At 40.7% G+C, this 23,971-nt stretch overlaps 1 protein-coding gene across 3 annotated transcripts in view; it reads left to right on the top strand.

The window, feature by feature from the left end:
* The window catches only part of LOC134347997 (immunoglobulin superfamily member 3-like), a 243,433-nt gene that overhangs the window by 98,364 nt on the left and 121,098 nt on the right, over positions 1 to 23,971 (top strand). For all 3 annotated transcript variants that reach the window (XM_063050728.1, XM_063050726.1, XM_063050729.1), the window contains exon 2: positions 21,993 to 22,370. In XM_063050728.1, the coding sequence (XP_062906798.1) occupies positions 21,995 to 22,370 (376 nt within the window). In that variant the 5' untranslated portion in view covers positions 21,993 to 21,994. The remainder of the gene's footprint in view (positions 1 to 21,992; positions 22,371 to 23,971) is intronic.

Here is a 23,971-nt window from a genome sequence, read left to right as displayed (position 1 = left end):
GTGATGGGCGAAACCAGGTGGGTGGGAACGGTAAAGAGCTGGAGAGGAAGGAATCTGATAGGAGAGAAGAGTGGATCCTCGTAAAAAAAAAAATGCTATTCCCTTTTGTCTGTTCCTTCGTCTCTGATGCATCTGTTCCCAGGACGAAGCTTTCCTTTCCAGAACATCAGAGATGTCCTCCTCCTTCCAAGAACAGGGTTTCCCTTCCTCCACTGTTGATGCTGCCCTCACTCGCATCTCCTCCATTTCCTGGACATCCATGCTCAGGCCACCTTCCTGCTGCCTAACAGTGATAGAATTTCTCTTGACCTCATCTACCAACCCACAAACCAACGCATCTAACACATCATTCTCTGCACCTTCCACCATTTCTGAAGAGATCCTACCACCAAACACATCTTCACCTCCTCCCCACTCTTTGGCTTTCCACTGTGATCCCTCTGATTCTCCTGTCCATTCGTCTCTCCCCACTAATCTCCCTCCTGACGCTTATCCCTGCAAGTGGCCTAAGTGCTACACCTGCCCATTCACCTCCTCCCACACCTCCATTCAGAGCCCCAGACAGCCCTTCCACATGAGGCGACACTTCACCTGTGAATCTGCTGGTGTCATCTATTGTATCCGGTGCTCCTGATGTGGCCTTCTCTAAATTGGTGAGACCCATTGTAAGTTGGGGGACCGCTTCATCGAGCACCTCCACTCCATCAGCTAAAAGCAGAACTTTCCAGTGGGCAAACATTTTGATTCCCATTCCCGTTCTGACATGTCGGTCCATGGACTCCTCTTAGAGGCCACCCTCAGGGTGGTGGAGCAACACCTTATATTCTGTCTGAATAGCCTCCAACCTGAAGGCATGAATATAGATCCCCCCCCCTTTCCAGTTTAAAAAAATCCCTCCCCTCCCCTTCCCCCTCCCCCTCTTACTTCTCCTCATCTACCTGTCACCTCCCCTTGGTGCCATTCCTTCAATTTCTCCTATGGGCCACTCTTTTCTCCTATCAGATTCCTTCCTCTCTCGGCCTTTACCTTTTCAACCCACCTGGCTTCATCTATCATTTTCTAGCTGGTCCTCTTTCCCATCCCCCTCACCTTTTTATTCTGGTGACTTCCCCCTCCTTTCAGAACTGAAGTGTATAGACCCCAAAATGTCAACTAGTTATTCGTATCCATGGACGTTGCCTGACCTGCTGAGTTCCTCCAGCATTTTGAGGTAATTGTGATGTTGTTGCAGCTTGACACCCTAAGAAGGTATGAGTGAGATTATTGGAAGATAAATGACGAGGGCAGAGTATTTTTGCAGCCTTTTTGGTTCTCATCCTGACCTGTGTTTGTAGTGGTCATGGTTGGGGCTGTAGCTTTGCCTCAGACTCATTCTGATGATAATTATTTCCTCATGCAAAGCTCCACAGAGTAATATGCATGTTGTAATCATGTTGTTGTTCTTTGCTAATTGTCCATTCACCCTGATTGGCAGATTAGCATTTGCTAGCAAACAGCGTGCATTGCCTTTCTCTCCTGGGGGATTTCTTGCAGCAACCCAGCAGCAATCGCTGGTTTATCCATCTCGCAAATATTGTCCGATGTGGGCAGCAACTTCGCTGGCAAAGGAATACCATTAAGGAGACTTTTGGATAGTGAGATGTTCCAGAGTTTACAGTCAATAAAGTATTGTTTTGGTGTTATAATGTGGGGAAAAGAGTGGTTAATTGGCCCATTGAACCTTCCTGTGTAGCAAGTGGGACCATACAACAGAGGCCAAATGCTACAAGACAATAAATGAGGAAGGATATAGTTGGATTGAAATAGAAATGGAACCATTTTGGCAGCAGTCAGCATAAAAACGGTGATCCATTAATGTACTGCCTGCTTTTAAGGTAAGTTCTGGAAATTCCAGAGTGAGATATTGCTTCTTTGGAGAGTGGGATTGCTCCCAGTAGCAGAACACCATATGCAATAGGCACTTGGCTGTTATACTGGGGAATGGACTGACATAACACCTAGTAGCCCCCAACCTGATGACATGAACATCAATTCCTCTCACTTTTAGAAATATCTCCTTCTCCCCCTTCCCTCCTTTTCCATTCCACACTCTGGCTACCCTTTTACCCCTTCCCTTCTCAGCTGCCTATCATTTCCCACTGCCCACCCTTTCCCTTTTCCTCCATGGTCTCCTCTCCTCTCTCTTCTCCGATCAGATTCCTACTTCTTCAGCCGTTTACTTTTTCCACCTTCTTCCAGTTTCTCACATCATTGCCCCCCCCCCCCACACCACACACAATCACCTAGCTTGTGCTCCATTCCGTCTTCCTCTTCCCACCTTCTTATTCTGGCCTCTCCCCCTTTTTCCAGTCTTGAGTAAGGGTTTGGCCTGGAACATCAGCTGTTCATTCCTTTCCATAGATGCTGCCTGACCTGCTAAGTTCCTCCAGCATTTTTGTGAGTGTTGCTCTGACATGATACATGTTTTCATTAACAAGAGAAGATCTGAAGATGCTGGAAGTCTAAGCACAACACACAACATGCTGGAGGAACTCAGCAGGCCTGTTCTGCTGAACGATCTCAGCCCAAAATGTCGACTTGTACTTTTTCCCATAGATGCTGCCTGATCTGCTAAGTGTGTGTGTTACCTGTTTTCAATGCTGTGTCGCTGTGAATGCAGGCACAAGCCACGAAGACAATCGTCTCTTTAATGTGCTGAGTGGCATGCCTGTTTCTGTTAGGATATTTATATAAAAGAGCACAGAGCTTACAAATACTTATTAGTTAAGAAGAATCCACTTCTGAATTTGCAGTCAGCCAGCAAGCAGTTGGCCATTCCTCAGCATCAGCTTATTTATGCAAGTTGCAAATTCAAACAGCATCATTTAAAATGAAGAATAATGTACAGCGTACTGTTTAATGCGCTGACAACAAAAACCCGAGGGCACCTTTCCACATCCTGGCTGATTATTGCTGTCACTTTAATGGATCTGGCAAATTTCAGGCTGCACCTTGTGCAGTTACCGGATCAGGATGCGTTGTGAGTGATTATGTATGAGGTTAGAAAGACTTGGTTCAGGGACCGATTTATAGTTATTAAATTCACCCACCCAGAAACACTTTGGCCACTCTTGCTATCCGTTGCTGTGCACTTTTGCAGGAAGGTATTAGCAAAAGTTTTAATTGACTTTGAGCTCACAGGTCAGGTTTTGAGCTGTGGTAGTCCTTTGTCACATGTCCTGTCCATCCAGCTTTTGGCTTTGACCGAGTTCACAGAGCTACATTTAGATACTCTAGTACTTGAGCCTAATTACTCAATTCACGCCAACTTTGAACAGATGGTCTAATTAAAAATAAAATATGCAAATATGCCATCTTGCTCTAATGAACTTCTGTATTACATCAGTCTGAGCCAAGCTCCAGGAGTTTATACAAGTGTTAGTCTGCACTCAGTTTTTTGATGCTGTAACTGGTAAAATATCTTGGGAGGTTGAGTGGGATCTTTTTGAACATTGGCGTTGTTACTTAATCAGGGGAAAAACTTGCAAGCTTTAATAGTTGTAAAATGGGTTTTCGGCATCAATTTAATGTTGACTCTAAAGGTTCAGTGAATGATGAAATATACTTTAGCATTTGTGACAGAATACAAAAATGATTCATTTTTGGAAATGTGGCCACATGACAGGGGCATGGATTTTCTTCTTTTGCCTGCCCACCGTTTCAATGTATCCCTTATAAAGCCAAAGCATTATTTAGTAGTTACTGCCCGTTACGTTGCTGACATTTAGGGCATCAGTGAAGGTCCTCCATCTCCATCTCTCCTTGGCCATCTTCTCTCCTGTACCCCAGGTGTGGTTCAGGGTCTTCATTTCTGCCTCTACAGTACTGTGCCAAGTTGCCTTTGGTCTCCCACGTTTCCTGGCCTTGATGATGGAGTTGGCCTCTCTTCTCATCACGTGTCTAATCCATCTCCAACGTTTCCTCATGATGATTGTGGCCATGTCCTCATGGTGACACTGAAGGAGTAGGGCATGGTTGGAGATCTTGTGAAAGCAGACCTCATGTTGGTGTCCTTGAGCCTGTCAGCATCAAAACATCTTTGCACATGTGTTCTGGTCCCAGTGCTTCTCAGCTTGCGTTTCATCACTACTACAACAAAGTGGTGATCACTTCCTGTATCTGCTCCTCTCTTCACCTCAATATCCTGCAAAGGTCATCTCCACGTCCCATTGATCATTAGATGGTCAATCTGGTTCTTGTCATGTCCATTGGGTGAGCACCATCTCAGTTTGTTGATTTTTACACTGTGGAACGAGGTGACCAGGTTGTTCATGGCACAGAATTCCACCAGTCTTTCACCGCCCAAGAAATAGTGGATGCATTAGTGATAATTTTTCAAAACTCGTTAGATTCTGGACTAGTTCCTGAGGATTGGAGGGTGGCTAATGTAACCCCACTTTTTAAAAAAGGAGGGAGAGAGAAACCGGGGAATTATAGGCCGGTTAGCCTAACGTCAGTGGTGGGGAAACTGCTGGAGTCAGTTATCAAGGATGTGATAACAGCACATTTGGAAAGCGGTGAAATGATCGGACAAAGTCAGCATGGATTTGTGAAAGGAAAATCATGTCTGACGAATCTCATAGAATTTTTTGAGGATGTAACTAGTAGAGTGGATAGGGGAGAACCAGTGGATGTGGTATATTTGGATTTTCAAAAGGCTTTTGACAAGGTCCCACACAGGAGATTAGTGTGCAAACTTAAAGCACACGGTATTGGGGGTAAGGTATTGGTGTGGGTGGAGAATTGGTTAGCAGACAGGAAGCAAAGAGTGGGAATAAATGGGACCTTTTCAGAATGGCAGGCGGTGACTAGTGGGGTACCGCAAGGCTCAGTGCTGGGACCCCAGTTGTTTACAATATATATTAATGACTTGGATGAGGGAATTAAATGCAGCATCTCCAAGTTTGCGGATGACACAAAGCTGGGTGGCAGTGTTAGCAGTGAGGAGGATGCTAAGAGGATGCAGGGTGACTTGGATAGGTTGGGTGAGTGGGCAAACTCATGGCAGATGCAATTTAATGTGGATAAATGTGAAGTTATCCACTTTGGTGGCAAAAATAGGAAAACAGATTATTATCTGAATGGTGGCCGATTAGGAAAAGGGGAGGTGCAACGAGACCTGGGTGTCATTATACACCAGTCATTGAAAGTGGGCATGCAGGTACAGCAGGCGGTGAAAAAGGCGAACGGTATGCTGGCATTTATAGCGAGAGGATTCGAGTACAGGAGCAGGGAGGTACTACTGCAGTTGTACAAGGCCTTGGTGAGACCACACCTGGAGTATTGTGTGCAGTTTTGGTCCCCTAATCTGAGGAAAGACATCCTTGCCATAGAGGGAGTACAAAGAAGGTTCACCAGATTGATTCCTGGGATGGCAGGTCTTTCATATGAAGAAAGACTGGATGAACTGGGCTTGTACTCGTTGGAATTTAGAAGATTGAGGGGGGATCTGATTGAAACGTATAAGATCCTAAAGGGATTGGACAGGCTAGATGCGGGAAGATTGTTCCCGATGTTGGGGAGGTCTAGAACGAGGGGTCACAGTTTGAGGATAGAGGGGAAGCCTTTTAGGACCGAGGTTAGGAAAAACTTCTTCACACAGAGAGTGGTGAATCTGTGGAATTCTCTGCCACAGCAAACTGTTGAGGCCAGTTCATTAGCTATGTTTAAAAGGAAGTTAGATATGGCCCTTGTGGCTACAGGGGTCAGGGGGTATGGAGGGAAGGCTGGGGTGGGGTTCTGAGTTGGATGATCAGCCATGATCATAATAAATGGCGGTGCAGGCTCGAAGGGTCGAATGGCCTACTCCTGCACCTATTTTCTATGTTTCTATGTTTCTATGTTGTTATTCATCGCTCTACATCCATGCATGCCCCTGACTCTAGAGAAGTGTCAGTTGTTATTTCCCACTTTGGCATTTAGATCTCCCATGACAGTGATCATGTCATGGCGTGTTAACTCTACTTCCCATTGCAGCTTTTCATAGAAACCATACTTTTCTTCAATGTCGTTATCATTAGTTGGAGCACAGCACTAGATCACAGTCATGTTCACTTGCCTCCTGTTCGGCCTGACTCCCATCAGCCTTCTGTTGACAGCTTTCCACTCCAGCAAGTACTTCTCAGTGCCTTTCTTCAAAATGACAGCAGCACCATCATGATGCTGACCATCTTCCCTTCCAAAGTGTAAAACTGTTTCACCAGTGGTTGCCTTTAGTCTGCCAGACCGTGTCCATCCACACTCACTGACCCCCAGTGTATGGAAGTAGTAACAATGCATTTCTGCAGTTATTTGTGCTAGCTTGCCAGTGTTGTGCATGGTTCGTACATTCCCAAAAAAAACCCCAGCTTTGGTCTTGATCCTGGCAGTGTGCAGGGTTTCCTCCTTCTTGCCAGTAGCTTCCTCTCACTCTTCACTTCTGTCAGTCATGCATATCCTAGCAGGAGACTCAGGAATACCGTCACACGCAGATACAGGATTCTTCATTGCTGTTTCTGTAACAATTTTTTTTTGACCAGTGAGGGTTGTTAGCCCTGAGCTGAACCCTCCAACCTGGAGGACTAGTCCAAAGCATTATTAATAGAGAATAATTAATGATTTTTTAAGTTTTCAAAAGTTTTATAATTTACTCATTTTTCAGTACAAGTGCCTGAACATAAAATGATCTATCCTTAAATACCTTGAACCACAGCTGTCCATCTTGTGAAGGTATTCTCTCAGTGCTGTAGCATAGGAAGGTCCAGCATTTCAACACAATGATCTACTAAAAACTACAGGACATGTATTTTCCCATTCAGGAAAGTGGGCTACTTGGAGGGAAACCTGCAAGTTCCATCTACCAGTGGTAGATGTCATTGGTTTGGAGGATGCTGTGACAGTTGCCAAGGTCCAAGTTGTAACTGGTACACAGGACGCTGTCATGGCAGAAGGACTGAATGCTTAGACTGGTGGATGGGCTGCCAATTCACTGGGCTCCTTGTTTCTAGTTGGTGGGAAACTGCTTGAGAGATGTTGGAGCTGGACCCATCCAGGCACTTCCATTTGTGACTCTGTGGTGACTTTTAACCAAAGGTCTCCATCTGGTAACGATACCTGGTACAAATGTCCAAAGAGTAGCTCTAAGAATTTGTTTAGTGGATCTTTCAAATAGGAATTATTGATTCATAAAGAGGATTAAAAGGTTTAGAGGCACAGGGAAATGAAACTGATCAGAATTTTGTTGATGGTCCTATAATTCAGCTTTATCCATTTCATTATTTACTGACTGCCCCAGCTCTGTTAAGTACCATAGAGCACTTTCTCGAAATGCTGTTCTTTTGAATTTAATCAAAGTCATAACGTAACTTGAGGCAGCTGTCGACAAAGTGAAGCCGGGAGTTGATGAGGCCACAGAGGCCAGTCGGTTACTAACAACTCTCCAAAGTTAGTTAAATATTCTGTTTTAAGATATCTACCTTTTGGTGGTAGTCCCAATTGTCTTGTTAAGAACATTTTTATATTGGATATGAATGTGAATATTTCAGTGGAAAATTCCCATCCAGCAGAGGCCGAGAAGAGAATCTGAAAATAGTATCAACTCCTCTAGCCACATGGGATTCTAGTCTTGTATCTCTGTGCCTAGGACAGCATATTTGCGAATCTCTGGATTTGACATGCTGTCCCTGGTATTTTAAGAATATTCATGAGATTAGGGTCTTTACGAGTATCTCTGGGTCACTGAATATCATTGTAATGTTTGTAGTAGAAAACTGTACCATGAATAAAAGTTTCCTGAGGGGGAAAATTATATAATTACAATATTATAAAATTAAAAATAAAGAAGAAATAATGGTTCCCTGTATGATGTTGCAAATCTTTAGTAGCAGGTGTTCTTTGATGATGATTAAGGCTCAAAACCACAAATGCAATTCAGGAAGGGTTTAAGCAATTATACTTCTTAAACGGTCTACAAGAACACAGGGACCTGGGGACATATGTGCATAAATAAGGTGTTAGTAAAATACACACGAATCTGGAATTCATAAGAAAGAGGCAAAAATTACAACAGCCACGAGGTGGTATTGAGCTGTAACAGTCCTGGTTAGCCTACAAAATGGAGTGTCACTTCCAGCACATCAGAGAGGACTTGAAGGTTGCCATGACAGTGCAGAAGAGAATTTTCCAGGGGTGAGGAATTTTAATTGTAAGGGCCAACTGCAGATGCTGGGATGGTTCTCCTGGAGTAAAGAAAGTTGTGAAGACTTGAAAAGAAGCACACATGATTCTGACTGGTTAAGAGAAGGACATAGAAAGAAGGTATTCTATTAGCAAATTCCCAAGACACCGATTTAAAATTGAAGTTGGTCAATGCCTTCAAAAGGGAATTCAATTATTTCATTGAGAAAGACATTTTGCAGGGTGACGTGAAAAGAGCAGCCTCTAAGGCTGGTACAATCTAGATGGGCTGAAAGGCCTCTAAGGTAGAAAGTGGTGGAAACACAACAGTTATGACTCTTCACATCAAAGATCCTTCATCAGAATATACTCTGACCTGCTGAGTATTTTTTTTTGCATTTTCTATTTTAATTTCAGATTTCCTGCATTTGCAGATCTTTTTGATTTTCATCCTGTGCTATATCTGTTCCACAGTTCTGTAATGGCCCCCAGTTTAACCCAGTCTTTGTTAGATTAGCTGCAGGATAGACCTCACCTCAGGCAATTTAGTGAACAGCTAGGTTTCCATTTGTCATAATCTACTGCTGTTACGGAACAGGGTCAAGCTCCGTTGTTGTGGCGATGGGAAGTATTGACTGCTGAATGAATCTTAATTGCATGAGGTTCTGCATTCCCCTAAGGAAGAAATGAGGAAAAGGAAAATAGAATCTAATTTTATTGAAAATGATTTCTTTCACAACTTGTTTATGCACACCTTGAACAGAAGCGGATTGGAATGTCACCACACACCAACACAGCTGAGCCCACAGTCACTGTTATGGGCACCAGATCCATCTTCCCGAAAGTGAACCCGCGGAAAGCATCTGGCCTGGATGGTGACCTTGGCCATGTCCTTGAAACCTGTGCAGATCACCAAACTCTTGAGACTTTTGGGACTTAACTTTTCCCTTTGCACCTGGATCCTTGACTTCCTGATCAGCAGACTGCAATCAGTTAGGATAAGTAGTAATGCTTCTGTCATGATGATTCTCAACACTTTTGCCCTAGAAGTCTGTAATCTCCAACTCGACGCCCTTTGGTGTTATGACTATGTTGACAGAATCTGTTCCAAGTCCATTTACAGTATGCAGAAGATACCACCGTAGTGTACCGTATCTCAAATGATGATGAGTCAAAATACAGGAAGGAGTTAGAGCCTTGAGACGTAGTGTCAATCAGAATTAGCTTTCTTTCAGTGTCAGTGACTTCAGGAAGTGGGGTGGTACACGTGCTCCTGTTGACATCAATGGTGCTGAGGTTGAGAGGATTGAGACTATCAAGTTCCGAGGACTGAACATCACCAGTCACCTGTTGGTCCAGCCACATTGACGCCATGGCCAAGAAAGCTCACCATCAGGAGGGTAAAGAAATTTGGCATGTCCCTTTTAACCTTTACCAATTTTTAAATGCTGTACCATAGAAAGCATCCTATCCTGATGCATCAGTGGTTGGTATGACAACTGCTCTGCACGTGACCACAAGAAGCTGAAGAGTTGTGTACACAGCCTTGCATATCCTAGAAACCAGCCTCTCCTCCATGGACTCTGTCTACACTTCTTGCTGTCTCAGTAAATCACCCAGCATAATCAAAGATCCCAACCACTCTAGACATTATCTGCTCTTCCTCCACAACACCATGGGCACAGATAGAGGAGACAGAAAGCACATAACGTCAGGCTCAAAGACTGCTTCTATCCTGCTGTTATAAGACTTGAATGTTTCCCTAGCACAATAAGATGGACTCCTGATCTCTTGATCTATGTTATCAAAATTCAAAGTAAATTTATTTTCAAAGTATATATATATCATCATAAACAATCCTATGAGTTGTTTACTAGCAGGCATAGAGTAAATCCAAGAATTGTAATAGAATCAATGAAAGACTGCACCCAACAGGACGGACAAACTACCAATGTGCAAAAGACAACACAGGTGTGCCACACGGCTGTGTGCTTAGCCCCCTGCCCTACTCACGTTATACTTGTGACTATGAGGCTAAGCACAGCTCCGATGCCATATCTAAGTATGCTGACGACACCACTGTTGTAGGCCGAGTCAAAGGTGGTGGTGAATTGGCATACAGGAGAGAGAGATTGAAAATCTGGCTGAGTGGCACCATAACAACAACCTCTTACTCAATGTCAGCAAGACCAAGTAAGAGATTATTGACTTCAGGAGAAGGAACCAGAGGTCCATGAGCCAGTCCTCATTGGAATATCAGAGGTGGAGAGGGTCAGCAACTTTAAGGTCCACTGTGTTATTATTTCGGAGGACTTGTCCTAGACCCAGCATGCAAGTGCAATTACAAAGAAAGCACGGCAGTGCCTCTACTTCCTCGAGAGTTTGTGAAGATTCAGCATGTCTAGTGGAGAGTACATTGACTGGGTGCATCACAACCTCGTAACAGATCACCCACCTACCAATGCCCTTGGAACAGAAAATCCTGCATACGGTATTCATTGGTAGAGCCCTCCCCACCATTGAGCACATCTACATGAAACACTGTTGCAGGAAAGCAGCATTCATCATCAGGGACTCTCACCGCCCAGGACATGCTCTCTTCTCAAAGGTTCATTTTATTTCAAAGTATGCTTGTACAATGCAACTCTAATATTTGTCTTCTCCAAATAGACATGAAATACAGAAAGACCGTGCTTGTTGATGAAAGAAAAGTACAAAAAAGAAAAGAAACAAAACTCACAGACCCCCAGATCCCCCACCCCTCCCTGCAGAAAAATAACAGCGACAATAACAATCCCCAACCCCTTCCCTCACAGAAAAGAACAGTGACAGCAATATCAAAACCCCTAAACCTGCCCCCTCCACACACACAAAAAAAAACAGATCACCCACCTGCCAATTGACCACAAGAAAGAAAGCACTGAAAAACTGTAGGAAACCAATATAAAGTACAGTCCAATAATCACATAAATAACAGAAACATCTTTTGTCTGCGTATGAGGGGAGCCACATGAACTCAGTCCTTCTGTAAAGAGTGACTGCTGATCCGGGTCTGAACACCATTGATCAGGTTCAATCGCGTCGATCCGGCCCCAGTGTGCTCCAGTGGGAGCCATCGAAGCTTCAATCTTCCTCGCTGCTTTGAACCCATGCCTCTTCTCTGGTCTCTGGTCTTTTCCACGAGTCAGTTCGTGTTGTTGGTTCTTTTCAGCCCCCAGTCTCTGATCTCCACAAGATAGCTCTCCAGACAGAGCAGAGCACTTGATCCTTCAATCAAGTCCCAAACTATGCGTCACAGTTTCCATAACATGACCAAGACAAAGAACAAGCTGAAGGTGTAGAAAAAGTGGAATAATTAGAGAGATTTGCTATCTGGAAAACGTTGCCCGAAGAATTGTTTGCTGCTGCCATCAGGAAGAAGGCACAGGAGTCTAAGGACTCAAACTAGGAACAGTTACTACCCCTCAACCATCAGGCTCTTGAACCAAAGGGGATAACTTTACTCAGCTTCACTCGCCCATCATTGAAGTGCTCCCACAACCAATGGACTCACTTTCTAAGACTCTTAATCTCATGTTCTCGATATTTATTTATTTATTTATGTATGTATGTATGTATTTGTGCAGTTTGTTATATTCTGCACTCTTGCTGAATGCCCAAGTTGGGCAGTCTTTCATTGATTCTGTTATTATTCTATAGATTTATTGAGTATGCCTACAAGAAAATGAATCTTAAGGTTGTATATGGTGAAATATATGTACTTTGATAATAAATTTACTTTGAACAGAAATAAGAATAATAAATAAATAAACAATAAACATTGAGAACATGGGATGAAGAGTTTATGAAAGTGAGGTAATGGGAACAATTCAGTGATGGGGCGAGTGAAGTTATCCCCTCTGGTTCAAGAGCCTGATGCTAGAGGGGTTATAATTTCCTGAAGTTGAGACTCCTGTACCACCCTCCCAATGGCAGCAGCAGCATGAAAAAGCATGGCCTGTGTAGTGAGAAGGGGCCTTGATGATGGATGTTGCTTTCCTTATGACAGTGCTTCATGTAGATGTGCTCAGTGGTGGGTAAGGCTTTATCTGTGAGGGACTTGGTTGTTTCCACAACTTTTTGTAGGATCTTCCATTCAAAGTCATTTGTGTTTCTGTGATACAACCACTCTATATACTCTCCACCACATGCTTATAGAAGTTTGTCAAAGTATTAGATGTCATGCCAAATCTTTGGAAATTTTTAAGGAAGTAGAGGTGCTGCAATCCTTTCTCTGCAATTGCACTGTGCTAGACCCAGGACAGAATTTCTGAAATGATAGCACCGAGAAAGATGAAGTTGTTGATCCTCTAATGAAGACTGGCTCATGGACCTCTGGCTTCCTCCTCATATACTCACTAATCAGCCCCTGGGTCTTGCTGACATTGAGTGAAAGATTGTTGCTGTGGCACTCAGCCAAATTTAGAATTTTTCTCTTATGCTAATTTGTCACCACCTTGATTTGCCCAATAGCGTGATGTCATCAGCAAATTTAAATATGGCATTGGAGCTATGCTTGGCCTCATTTAAGTATAATGTGAATAGAGCAGGGATGAAGCACACAGCCTGGTGGTGCACCTGTAATGATGGATATTATGAAGGAGACGTTAATGCCAATCCAAACTGACTGAGATCTGCAATTAAGAAAATTGAGGGTCCAATTTCTCAAGGAGATATTGAAGGCAAGGTCTTGAAACTTATTGATTAGTTTTGAAGGGATGATAGTATAGAATGCCAAGCTGTAGTTAATAAAGTGCATCCTGATGTATGTATCTTTACAGCCCAGATGTTCTAGTGTTGAGTGAAGAGCCAAAGAAATGGTATTGTGCCAGTGGGCATATTTTGTATGCCTCTATCGAATTTCCCCTCATCCTCCTACACTCTGGGGAATAAAGTCATAATCTGTTCCTCCTCTCTCTATAACTCAGGTCCTCAAGTCCTTGTAAATTTTCTCTTCACTCTTTCAGTCTTATTGATATCTTTCCAGAGTGTAGTTGACCAGAATTGCACACAATACTCCAAATAAGGCCTCACCAGTGTCTTATACTACTTCAACATAACATGCTAACCCTTGTACTCAATACTCTGGTTTGTGAAGCTCACTATGCCTAAAGCTCACTTTATGGCCTCGTCTCATGTGCCTGTGATGCCATTTTCAAGAAATTATGGATCTGTATTCTCAGAACTCTTTCTTCTCCTGCACTCCTCAGCGCCCAACTGCTCAGCGTGCAAGTCCTTCCATGGTTTGTACTCCCAAGGTGCAACACCTCACACTATTCTGCATTAAGTTCCATCTGCCATTTTTTTCCAGCTGGACCAGATCCGTTACAAGCTCTGAAAGCCTTCCTCACTGTCTACTATGTCCCCAATCATGGTGTCATCCACAACTTTGCTTATCCAATTTACAATGAATTGATCTATATAGAAGGAATGCAAGATAAGCTTTTCACTGTACCTTGGTAACTGTGACAATAACACACCAAACAAAACTCTAAAGAGACCTCTGTTCCCCCAACAGTTTTGCTGATAATTTAATGACTCTGGTTCTAGTGCTTGACTGTTCAATTCATGCTGGTTGATATATTTGTTTATTTCATCGGTAATTTCAAATACTGAATTTGATGTGTTTCTTAAATCAATCCTGCGCTAATTTTTAGAACGGTCTTGAAAATGGAGAATGATTAATGACTTTTGTGTTAGTTTAAGCAATAACATGTCACCCAAGAATTGACTGCATGTTGGAATAAATGGATTGCTGCAGGAAATATTTCTGTGTATTGTGTTTTGTACAGTCAAGCAGTTTTATTCATATTTATAGCTTAACAAAGGGAGAATTAAAGGGGACTATATCACAGAATTGTGTGAGCATGGAAGTGCATTTGTGCTTTCATGTCATTGCTTGATTTGAGATATCCTTTAAAAAAAATTTAAGTTCAGGAACAGAATATGAACAGTAGTAGTTAACTCTTTGTTTTGGCAATGCGTGTTGAAGGTAATAACTGTTATAATGTACAAAATATGAGCATGTATAACCTGTTTAGACTCATCGTGATCCTCTTCAGTCACCTCAGTCCCCAGGCACTTAATAGTGTCTCTTCTGTCCTCAAAATTGAGAAGTCGTCTCATTCCTTAGCAGTGCTCAAACACACACCGCTGTTAATGCTCGTCCTGGATTAATGGGAATTATTGACTCCACAATGGAACTTGATCCTTGCCTGTACTCCAGGTATTAAATTCAGGATCCATCCTGCTTAGATTCTTTTCATTCTCACTTTTCCTTAATATATTCTGAGTGAGTGACTGAGCGAGCTATTATGCATGGTGGGGGTGGAAATTTTATGTTACCTAATACAAAGGCTTTAAATTGGGTTCCTAAAATGCTATTTGAAGCCATTTCAAATACTTTTCACTCTATATGTTAATTATGGGTTTCATTTATCAAATGTAGAATGGATAAAATTGTGGTGGTCAAGCCAAGTACAGACTTGTTCCTGTTTATAATCTAACTGCAGGACATCCAGAGGAATCATTTTCTCTCAAGCAAATGTGATTTTGAAAAGTATACTTTAATTGCTGTTTCGTTGCCCCCTGTCATTTCAAAAACTCCAATAATGAAGAAGGAAGTGTCAAACATTTGTGAAGTTATGTACTCATCATCCAAGTTGCTGTAATTGTTCAGTGTGATTATTCAGTGTATGATAAAGAATGTCTGATCTTCCTTTATGAGGCATTTGTACTACACGTTCTATAACTGACTCTTAACCTGCGCAGTATGCCTTAAGGGCCAAACTGAATGATACCATCAAATATGCCGTGAGGCCCTGGGTTAAGAAGGGAAACTGCAAGCCATTTAATTCCTAGTTATTGTGAAAAGTCTGGAAAGAGGAGGAGACCAAGATGCGGGGAAGCTTGGATGCATGAAGTTAGAACTGGCTTGCCCACAGGAGGCAGAGGGGAGGAGTAGGTGAAGTGTATTCTGTCTGGAGGTTGGTGTTTTGTGGTGTTACACAACAATCTGTTCTGGGATTCTACTCTTTTGTGATTTTTACCAATTATTTAGATGAAGAACTGGGTTAGTAAGTTTGCAGATGACACAAAGATTGTGGGTGGTGTGGGAAAGTTGTCACAGGTGTACAAAGGGATATGGACAGGATATAGAGTTTGGGCTGAAGGGTGGAAAATGGAGTTCAGTCCAGAAAAGCAGGAAGTAGATGCATTTTGGAAAATTGAACTTGAAAGTGGAGTACTAGGTTAACGGCAGTATTCTTAGTAGTGTGGAAGAACAGTGGCACCTCAGGGTCCAAGATCATTGATCCCCTAGATTTTCCGTGCAAGAAGGCGTATGCTGTGTTGGCCTTCATTAGTCAGGAGTCATACGGTAATGTTGCAGCTCTATACAGATCAGGTTAGACCATACTTGGAGTATTATGTTCAGTTTTGGTCACCTCACTATAAGCAGGAGGTCAACGCTTCAGAGAGGATGCAGAGGAGATTTACCAGGATGCTGCCGGGATTAGAGAGCATGTATTGTGCGGAAAGGTTGAGCGAGGTTGGGCTTTTCTCTTTGAAGTGAAAGAGGATGAGAGGTGACTTGATACTTGTGTATAAGGCAATGAGAAGTACAGATGCAGCACCTTTCTCCCAGGGTGGCAATGGCCAATAGCAGAGGTGCTTAAGGTGAGTGCAGGAAAGCTTATGGGAGATGTCAAAGGTAGACTCTTTGCACAGAGTAGTAGGTAGAGGAACACACTGCTGGAGGTAGTGTTAAGGGACTGTTGGGTGCGTGGATGTCAGAAAAACGAAGGGTTATAGGTGATGTAGGAGGGAAGGGTTGGCTTTCTTGTGGAGTAGATTTATGGTGATTGGTAAAACATTATGGGCTCTACTGTTCTATGTTATAGGTACCATGAGTGTGGACCACCTTGGGTCAGACTCCGGTTTTCATGTTAACTCCAGTCATGGTTAACTGAAGCTGTAGTTATTGCTGCCCTGATTCTCAAATAAGGAATTCCTTATGGGGTATGGTCTTCAATAATAGTTGATGTTCATGGATCCCAAACCCAGCAAGGGTCAAAGTCAACAGTGAAAGTTTAGGGGAGGGTGCAGGAAACAGAGGCCTGATTTGAGCATTTCGCTTGAATCAGTTAATTTTCAGAAATATCCTGTCTTCTTTTTCAATATTTTTATTGATTTCTTACATAAAAGAATAGAGTATAGTAGGATATATAATATATCGATTACAATATATTGAAATCACAAATATAGTCTCATTACCCCATATCCATATACATTAAATTTAAACATAATATTGAAAAGAGATAATTTTATTATACAAAAAAAATCTAAACCCACTACCAGGAAAAAAAAACAGCTGTTTGGTTTAAGAAAAAAGGAAAGAAAAAAATCCTTATCAAATAATAAAACATATTGTTAGCCAACATCTGTGCTTAATAGCAAATCAAAGATTTTGAAAATAATTCAAAAAAGGGCCCCACAATGTTAAAAAAAATCTTGCCTAGGTTCAGAAATTGAACAGCGAATCTTCTGTAAATTTAAGCAAGACATAACATCGTGTAACCAATGAGCATGAGTAGGCGGAGTGGCAGCCTTTCACTTAAGCAACAATGCCCTCCTGGCTATTAGAGAAATAAAGGCTAAAATGTGCAAACCATGTGACTCCAAAATAATATCATTTTCTCCAACAATCCCAAATAAGGCAGTCAAAGGATTAGGTTTAAAATTTATTTTAAAAAGCACCGAAAAAGTTTGGAATACTTCCAGTATTTTTCAAGACTCAGACAAGTCCAAAACATATGAATTAGTAAAGCTTCTCCATTGTTACATCTATCACAGTAGGGAGATATATTCGAATAAAAACGAGAGAGCTTATCTTTAGTCATGTGGGCCCTATGAACCACTTTAAATTGAAGAAGGGAATGATGGGCACATAACGATGAGCTATTGACCAATTTAAAAATTTCATTCTAAATATGCTCAGAAATTGGAATCTGTAAATCTTGTTCCCAGAGATTTTTAATTTTGCCTAAAGGAATATTTCTCATTCCCAACAACATACCATAGATATAAGATATAGATCCATTATGGAATGGTTTCAAATTGAAAATTGTAACAAGTAAATTCTTATCTGGACTTTTAGGAAATGTACGTACTTGAGAACGCAAAAAGTCTCTAATTTGTAAATACTGAAAAAAGTGGGTTTTGGGTAGGCTATACTTAGTCTCTCTTCAATTGAACAATTTTATCTCTAACAAACAAATCCTGAAAACATTTAATACCCAATCTATTCCACTCTTTAAAAACTACATCAGTCATAGAAGGTTTAAAAAAAAGTTAGGAAACATGGGACTTGACAGTGAAAAACTCAATAAACCAAAATATTTTCTAAATTGTACCCAAATCCTCAAGGTGTGTTTAACTACAAAATTATCATTTAAATTACTTAAAGATAAAGGAACTGAGGATCTGAGAAGAGAAATGATAGAAAACTTATTAACAGAATTAGCTTCTGAAGAAACCCAGACCGAACAGTCCTCCCGATTAATATAATATAACCAAAACGTAAGATTCCATATATAGACTGCCCAGTAATAAAACCTAAAGTTGGGTAAGGCTAAACCTCCATTCTTTTTAGCTTTCTGAAGATGAAATTTATTTAATTGAGAAATTTCATTTTTCCATATATAGGAAGATATCATAGAATCCAGAGAATCAAAAAGGATTTAGGAATAAAAACAAGTACGGCCTGAAATAAATATAAAAATTTAGGCAAAATATTCATTTTAATAGAATTAGTTTGGCCAATCATCGACAAAGAGAGGGGTGACCAATTTGATAGTGCCTTCTTAACATAAATCAGAAGTGTAAAAAGAATTTCTTTAAAAAGGAATTTATAATTCCTAGTAATTGTTACGCCCAAATAAGTAGTCATAGTCATAATTTATTGATCCCGGGGGAAACTGGTTTTCATTACAGTTGCTCCATAAATAGTAATAAAACCATAAATAGTTAAATAGTAATATGTAAATTATGCCAGTAAATTATGAAATAAGTCCAGGACCAGCTCAGGGTGTCTGACCCTCCAAGGGAGGATTTGTAAAGTTTGATGGCCACAGGCAGGAATGACTTCCTATGACGCTCTGTGCTGTATCTCAGTGGAATGAGTCTCTGGCTGAATGTACTCCTGTGCCCAACCAGTCCATTATGTAGTGGATGGCAGACATTGTCCAAGATGGCATGCAACTTGGACAGCATCCTCTTTTCAGACACCACCGTGAGAGAGTCTGGTTCCATCCCCACAACATCACTGGCCTTACGAATGAGTTTGTTGATTCTGTTGGTGTCTGCTACCCTCAGCCTGCTGCCCCAGCCCACAACAGCAAACACGATAGCACTGGCCACCACACCATCAAGTGAATTGATTTCTTACAATTTTAAAAGGAGGGTTAGTATTAACTAATACCAAATTATTCAAAGGAAAAAGTTCATGCTTATGAAAGTTAAGTTTATATTCAGAGAACTGACTAAAGCAAGAAAGTAGAGAAGGTAAAGAAGACTCCACATTAGAAATGTGGAGCAAAAGGTCATCAGCATAAAGCGAAATTTTATGGGTAATACCCCTCCTTAAAATACCAGTGATATCATTAGATTCCCGGAAAGCAATAGCTAAAGGTTCTAAGACCAAACCAAAAAGCAAAGGACTCAAGGGACAACCTTGTCTAGTACCGCAATAAAGTTTTGAATGGTTCAGAGTACTGAAAATTAGTAAGAACCTGAGCGGAGGGAGATAAATAAAGTAATTTAATCCATTGAATAAAATCGGGCCCAAAGTAAGTTTTAAATAAGTAATTCCATTCAACCCAATCAAAGGCTTTCTCAGCATCTAAGGATATCACACATTCTGAAATCTCTTTTGAAGGAGAATAAATAACAGTCAATAAATGACAAATATTAAAGTGGGAGTATCGATTTTTGTTAAATCCAGTCTGATCATCAGAAATAATAGATGGCAAAATATTTTCAATTCTACGAGCCAAAAGTTTAGATAAAATTTTAGTATCAACATTAAGTAAGGAAATTGGTCTATAAGAAGAACATTCAGTTAGAACCTTATTCTTTTTAAGAATAAGCGAAATAGAAGCTTCATAAAAAGGTTGTGGCAACTTACCTAATTTAAAAGAGTCCGAAAGGACTAAATATAAGTGAGGTATAAGCAAAGAGGAAAAAGCCTTATAAAACTCTCCAGAAAATCCATCAGGACCCGAATCCTTCCCCGAGTGCAAAGAGTGAACAACCTCGGCAATTTCTGCATAAGAAATGGGTTGATCCAACAATTTTCGATTATCCTCAGAAAGTGGAGGATTGTTTAATCAATCTAAGAAATTATTCATTATAATATTATCTTTAGGAGGATCAGAACTAGAGAGTTTAGAATAGAATTCTCTAAAAGTATCATTTATTTCTAAATGATCAGATGTTTTTTTTAGCTTTACAAATTTCTTTAATTTGGCATTTAACTATAAACTTCTTCAGTTGGTTAGCCAATAGTTTACCCATTTTATCTCCATAAACATAAAACTGACTTTTATCTTTTAAAAGTTGAGTTTCAATTGGATAAGTTAAAAGCAGATCGTATTTAGTTTTAATTTCAACACGTCTTTTATATAAAGCAGGATCTGGAGCCAAAGGCTATTTTTGGCCTAATTTTTTCAATTCTCTCCTTATCAGCTTTTTTCTTAACACTTGCAGTAAAAGAAATAACTTGTCCTCTAATATAAGCCTTAAAAGCATCCCATAAAAGTGAAAAAAAGCATTCAAAAAAACCTGAATCATCTATATTTGGGGCATATAAATTAGTAAAAACCATTAATTTATTATCTAATTTCCCTGACACTATAACAAAACGCCCATTGTTATCAGACACTGCATTATGTTGAACAGAAGAAACTGAATTGTCTATAAGAATCAAAACTCCTCTAGCCTTGGCCTGAAAGAAGGAATGAAACAATAAACCCTTCCAACGGCTGAAAAAACGTAAATTATCACATTTACGAACATGTGTTTTTTGTAAAAAAAAATTTGAGACATTCAGTTTCTTAATAAAATATCTTATTATGTTTCACAGGATGGTTTAATCTTTTCACATTAAATCTAAGTAAATTATTAGTATGGTCCATTTTAAATATTGCTTAATAGAGAGGTTAGAATAAAAACTGGTGTAATGTATACTAAATCCAAACAATGAGCTTTAAGATAAAGTAACCAAGCAACAAATGAAGCTAAGAGAACCAACAGCTGATAGAAAAGAAAAAAACACCCCCATCCCCAACCCAAAGAAAAAAAGTGGACCAAAGGGCAGTCAGCAGCTGAACCTACCAACATTACCCACCCAAAACAATTTACTGGCTGAGCTCCAAAAAATTTCCAAGGCTAACTGCATTCCAACAAGACATAACAAAAAACAGAGCAAAATTAAACTTATTAAAAAAAAACCTCATGAAAAAATATAGTATAAAATATTAAAAAGAACTAAGAAAAATCAGAACATATTAATTTGGAAAGTATTAACTCAATGAAAATTTACTAATTTTAAATCCTTAATTTTCTGAGCAAAGAAATAAAAGTACAAAAAAAAATTAGGTACGAAGGTATACCAAAAGTGAGAAAAAAACAATTGTTCATAAAAGAAAGTAATGAACAGTTAGACTGCTGATTCTTAAAAAAAGATCCACCAGGCAGACACAACATAGAGTTATGTAAGGTATTATTGAACAATTAAACTTCTGATACTGATTCGGAAATTAAGAAATCCTGCGCCTCTTGAGTCGACTGGAACCATTTCTGAGAGCCATTTTTCAAAATGATTCTAAGACGAGCAGGGTAACGAAGAGAGGGTTTAAAACCTTTTATTATACCACTCTGACATCATTTTTTTAAACTTGAAACATTCACTCAACACCTCAAGTGAAAAATCCTCCACAATTCTGATCTTCTGACCTTCATAATTTTCCAACAAGATTCACGAATTAAAAGTTCCTTAGTTTGAAAGTCATGAAGACAAATTATTACTGAACGGGGTTGTTCTCCTGAAAGGGGTCTTGATACTGGCGATCTATGAGCTCGGTCTATTTTCGGTGGAGATTTTAAAATATTCAGAAACAATTTAGCCAAAAGGTTTGCAAAAAATTCCGAAGGCTGATTACCTTCCATTAACTCTTTAAAACCCAGAATATTTAAGTTATTTCCTCTGCTTCTATTTTCTAAGTCAATAATCTTCTGTCTTAATGTATCATTAACCTTTGACTGTTTATCACAGATCATTTCCAGGTCGTCAGTCTTCGCACCCAAGATTGTCAAAGTGTCTTCATTCTCTTCTATCTGTTTATCATGTTCACTTAAAGTTTTTTGAATAGAATCCAATTTTACATCCATTCATTTAAATTTAGCGCTGAGTTGCCGGAATTCCTGCTGGAACTCCTCCGAAAGTTCATTTTTATGCTTCCAAAGTGTCTCCAAAATAGATTCCAAAGTTACGGGAGGGTCCTCTTCTTTTTTGTAGCTTTGGCACAACTCTTTGTAAAACAATATTGCGTTTAAAAGTAAGTTTTCAAAACAGGTTGGAAACAGTAAATTAAGTAGAGTAGGAGCAATTATAAGAACGCTGCTACTCCATCAACAGCCAGTAGGTTCTCCAGAAATATTCTGTCTTCTAACCATGTTTTTATATCCATTCCCTTTTGCAGGCATGTCCTCTGCTCAGAGGCGAGTTGAGGTACAGCAAGGCCCCCTGATCAGAGTGGAGGGGTACCATGCAACCATCTGGTGTAATGTGTCTGGGTACTCGGGATCCACGCAACAGAACTTTGAGTGGTCAATCTATCTGCCTTCGGCACCAGAGCGACAAATCCAGATGGTCAGCACCAATGATCCAAACTACTCCTATGCAGTGTACGCAAATAGAGTGCGGAATAAGGAGGTCTACGTTGAGAGAATTGACCGAGATTCGGCCCTATTGCACATTACCAAGCTGCAACTGGGAGATGCAGGGGAATATGAATGTCACACCCCGAACACAGAATCCACATACTGGGGGTCCTACAATGCCAAGGGGAATCTGACAGGTAGGTGACTTTTAATAAGACCATAATGAGCCTTCGGAGCAGAATTAGGCTATTTGGCCCATCAAGTCTGTTCTGCCATTTCATCAAAACATTGATTTATTTCCCCCTCAAGTGCATTCTCCTGCCTTCTCCCCATAACTTTCATGCCTTGACTAATCAAGAACTTTATCAACCTCTGCCTTAAAAACACCCAGTGATTTGGCCTCTACAGCTGCCTGCGGTAAGGAATTCCACAAATTCACCACAGCCTGGCTCAGGAAATTCCTCCTCATCTCTGTTCTAAATGGAGGTCCCTCTATTCTGAGGCTGAGCCCTCTGGTCCTAGACTCCCCAACAGTGGAAACATTTTCTCCATATCCACTCTATCTAGGCCTTTCAACATTTGATATGTTTCAATGAGATCCTCTCTCATTCTTCCAAATTCTAGCGAGTAAAGGCCCGGATCAATCAATCCTTCCTAATACGATAAGACTTTCATTCCCAGCATCATTCTCATGGACCTCCTCTGAACCCATTTCAATGTCAGTACATCCCTTTTTTAAATAAGGGGCCCAAAACTGCTCACAATGCTCCAAGTGAGGCCTCACCAGTGCCGTAAAAAGCCTCAACATTACATCCTTCCTTTTATGTTCTAGTCTTCTTGAAATGAATGCTGAAATTACATTTGCCTTCCTCATTACTGATTCACCTTACAAATTAACCTTTAGGAAACACTGCATGAAGACTCCCGAGACCCTTTTCACCTCCTAATTTTTTTTGAAATTTTCTCCCCATTTGGAAAATAGTCTATACTTTTATTGCTTCTATCAAAATGCATGACCATGCACTTCCTGACATTGTATTCCGTCTGCCACTTTGACCATTCTCCTAATTCGTCCAGATCTTTCTACAGCCTCCCTGCTTCCTCAACACTACCTGCACCTCCACCATATTGGCCACAAAGCCATCAATTTCGTCATTCAAATCATGGGCATACCACAAAGAAAGAAATTAGCCCAAAACTAACCCCTGTGGAGCACCACAAGTCACCAGCAGTCAGTCAGAAAAGACGCCCTCTATTCCCACTTTGCCTCCTGCCAATCAGGCACTGATTTATCCATTCTAGTAACTTCCCAGCAATACCAAGATTCTAAGTTTGTTAAGCAGCCTCATGTCCAGCAACTTGTCAAAGGCCTTCTGAAAATCCAAGTACAGAACATCCACCGATTCTCCTTTGTCTATTCTGCTTGTTATTTCCTCAAAGAATTCTAACAGATTTATCAGGCAAGACTTTCCCTTAAGGAAACCATGCTGACCTTGGCCTATTTTACCACGTGCTTCCAAGTACCGCAAAACCACACCCTTAACAATTGACTCCAACATCTTCCCAACTGCTGAGGCCAGGCTAACTGGCCTATAATTTCCTTTCATCTGCCTCCTTCCCTTCTTGAAGAGTGAGGTGACATTTGCAATTTTCCAATCCTCCGGAACCATTCCAGAATCTAGTGATTCTTGAAAGATCATTACTAATACTTCCATAGTCCCTTCAGCTACTTCCTTCCGAACCCTGGGGTGCCATCAATCTAATCCAGGTGATTTACCTACCTTCAGACCTTTCAGTT

The sequence above is a fragment of the Mobula hypostoma genome, chromosome 6 (assembly GCF_963921235.1).
Source record: "Mobula hypostoma chromosome 6, sMobHyp1.1, whole genome shotgun sequence".
Classification (NCBI taxonomy): Eukaryota; Metazoa; Chordata; class Chondrichthyes; order Myliobatiformes; family Myliobatidae; genus Mobula; species Mobula hypostoma.
This window is presented reverse-complemented; position numbering and strand designations above follow the sequence as displayed.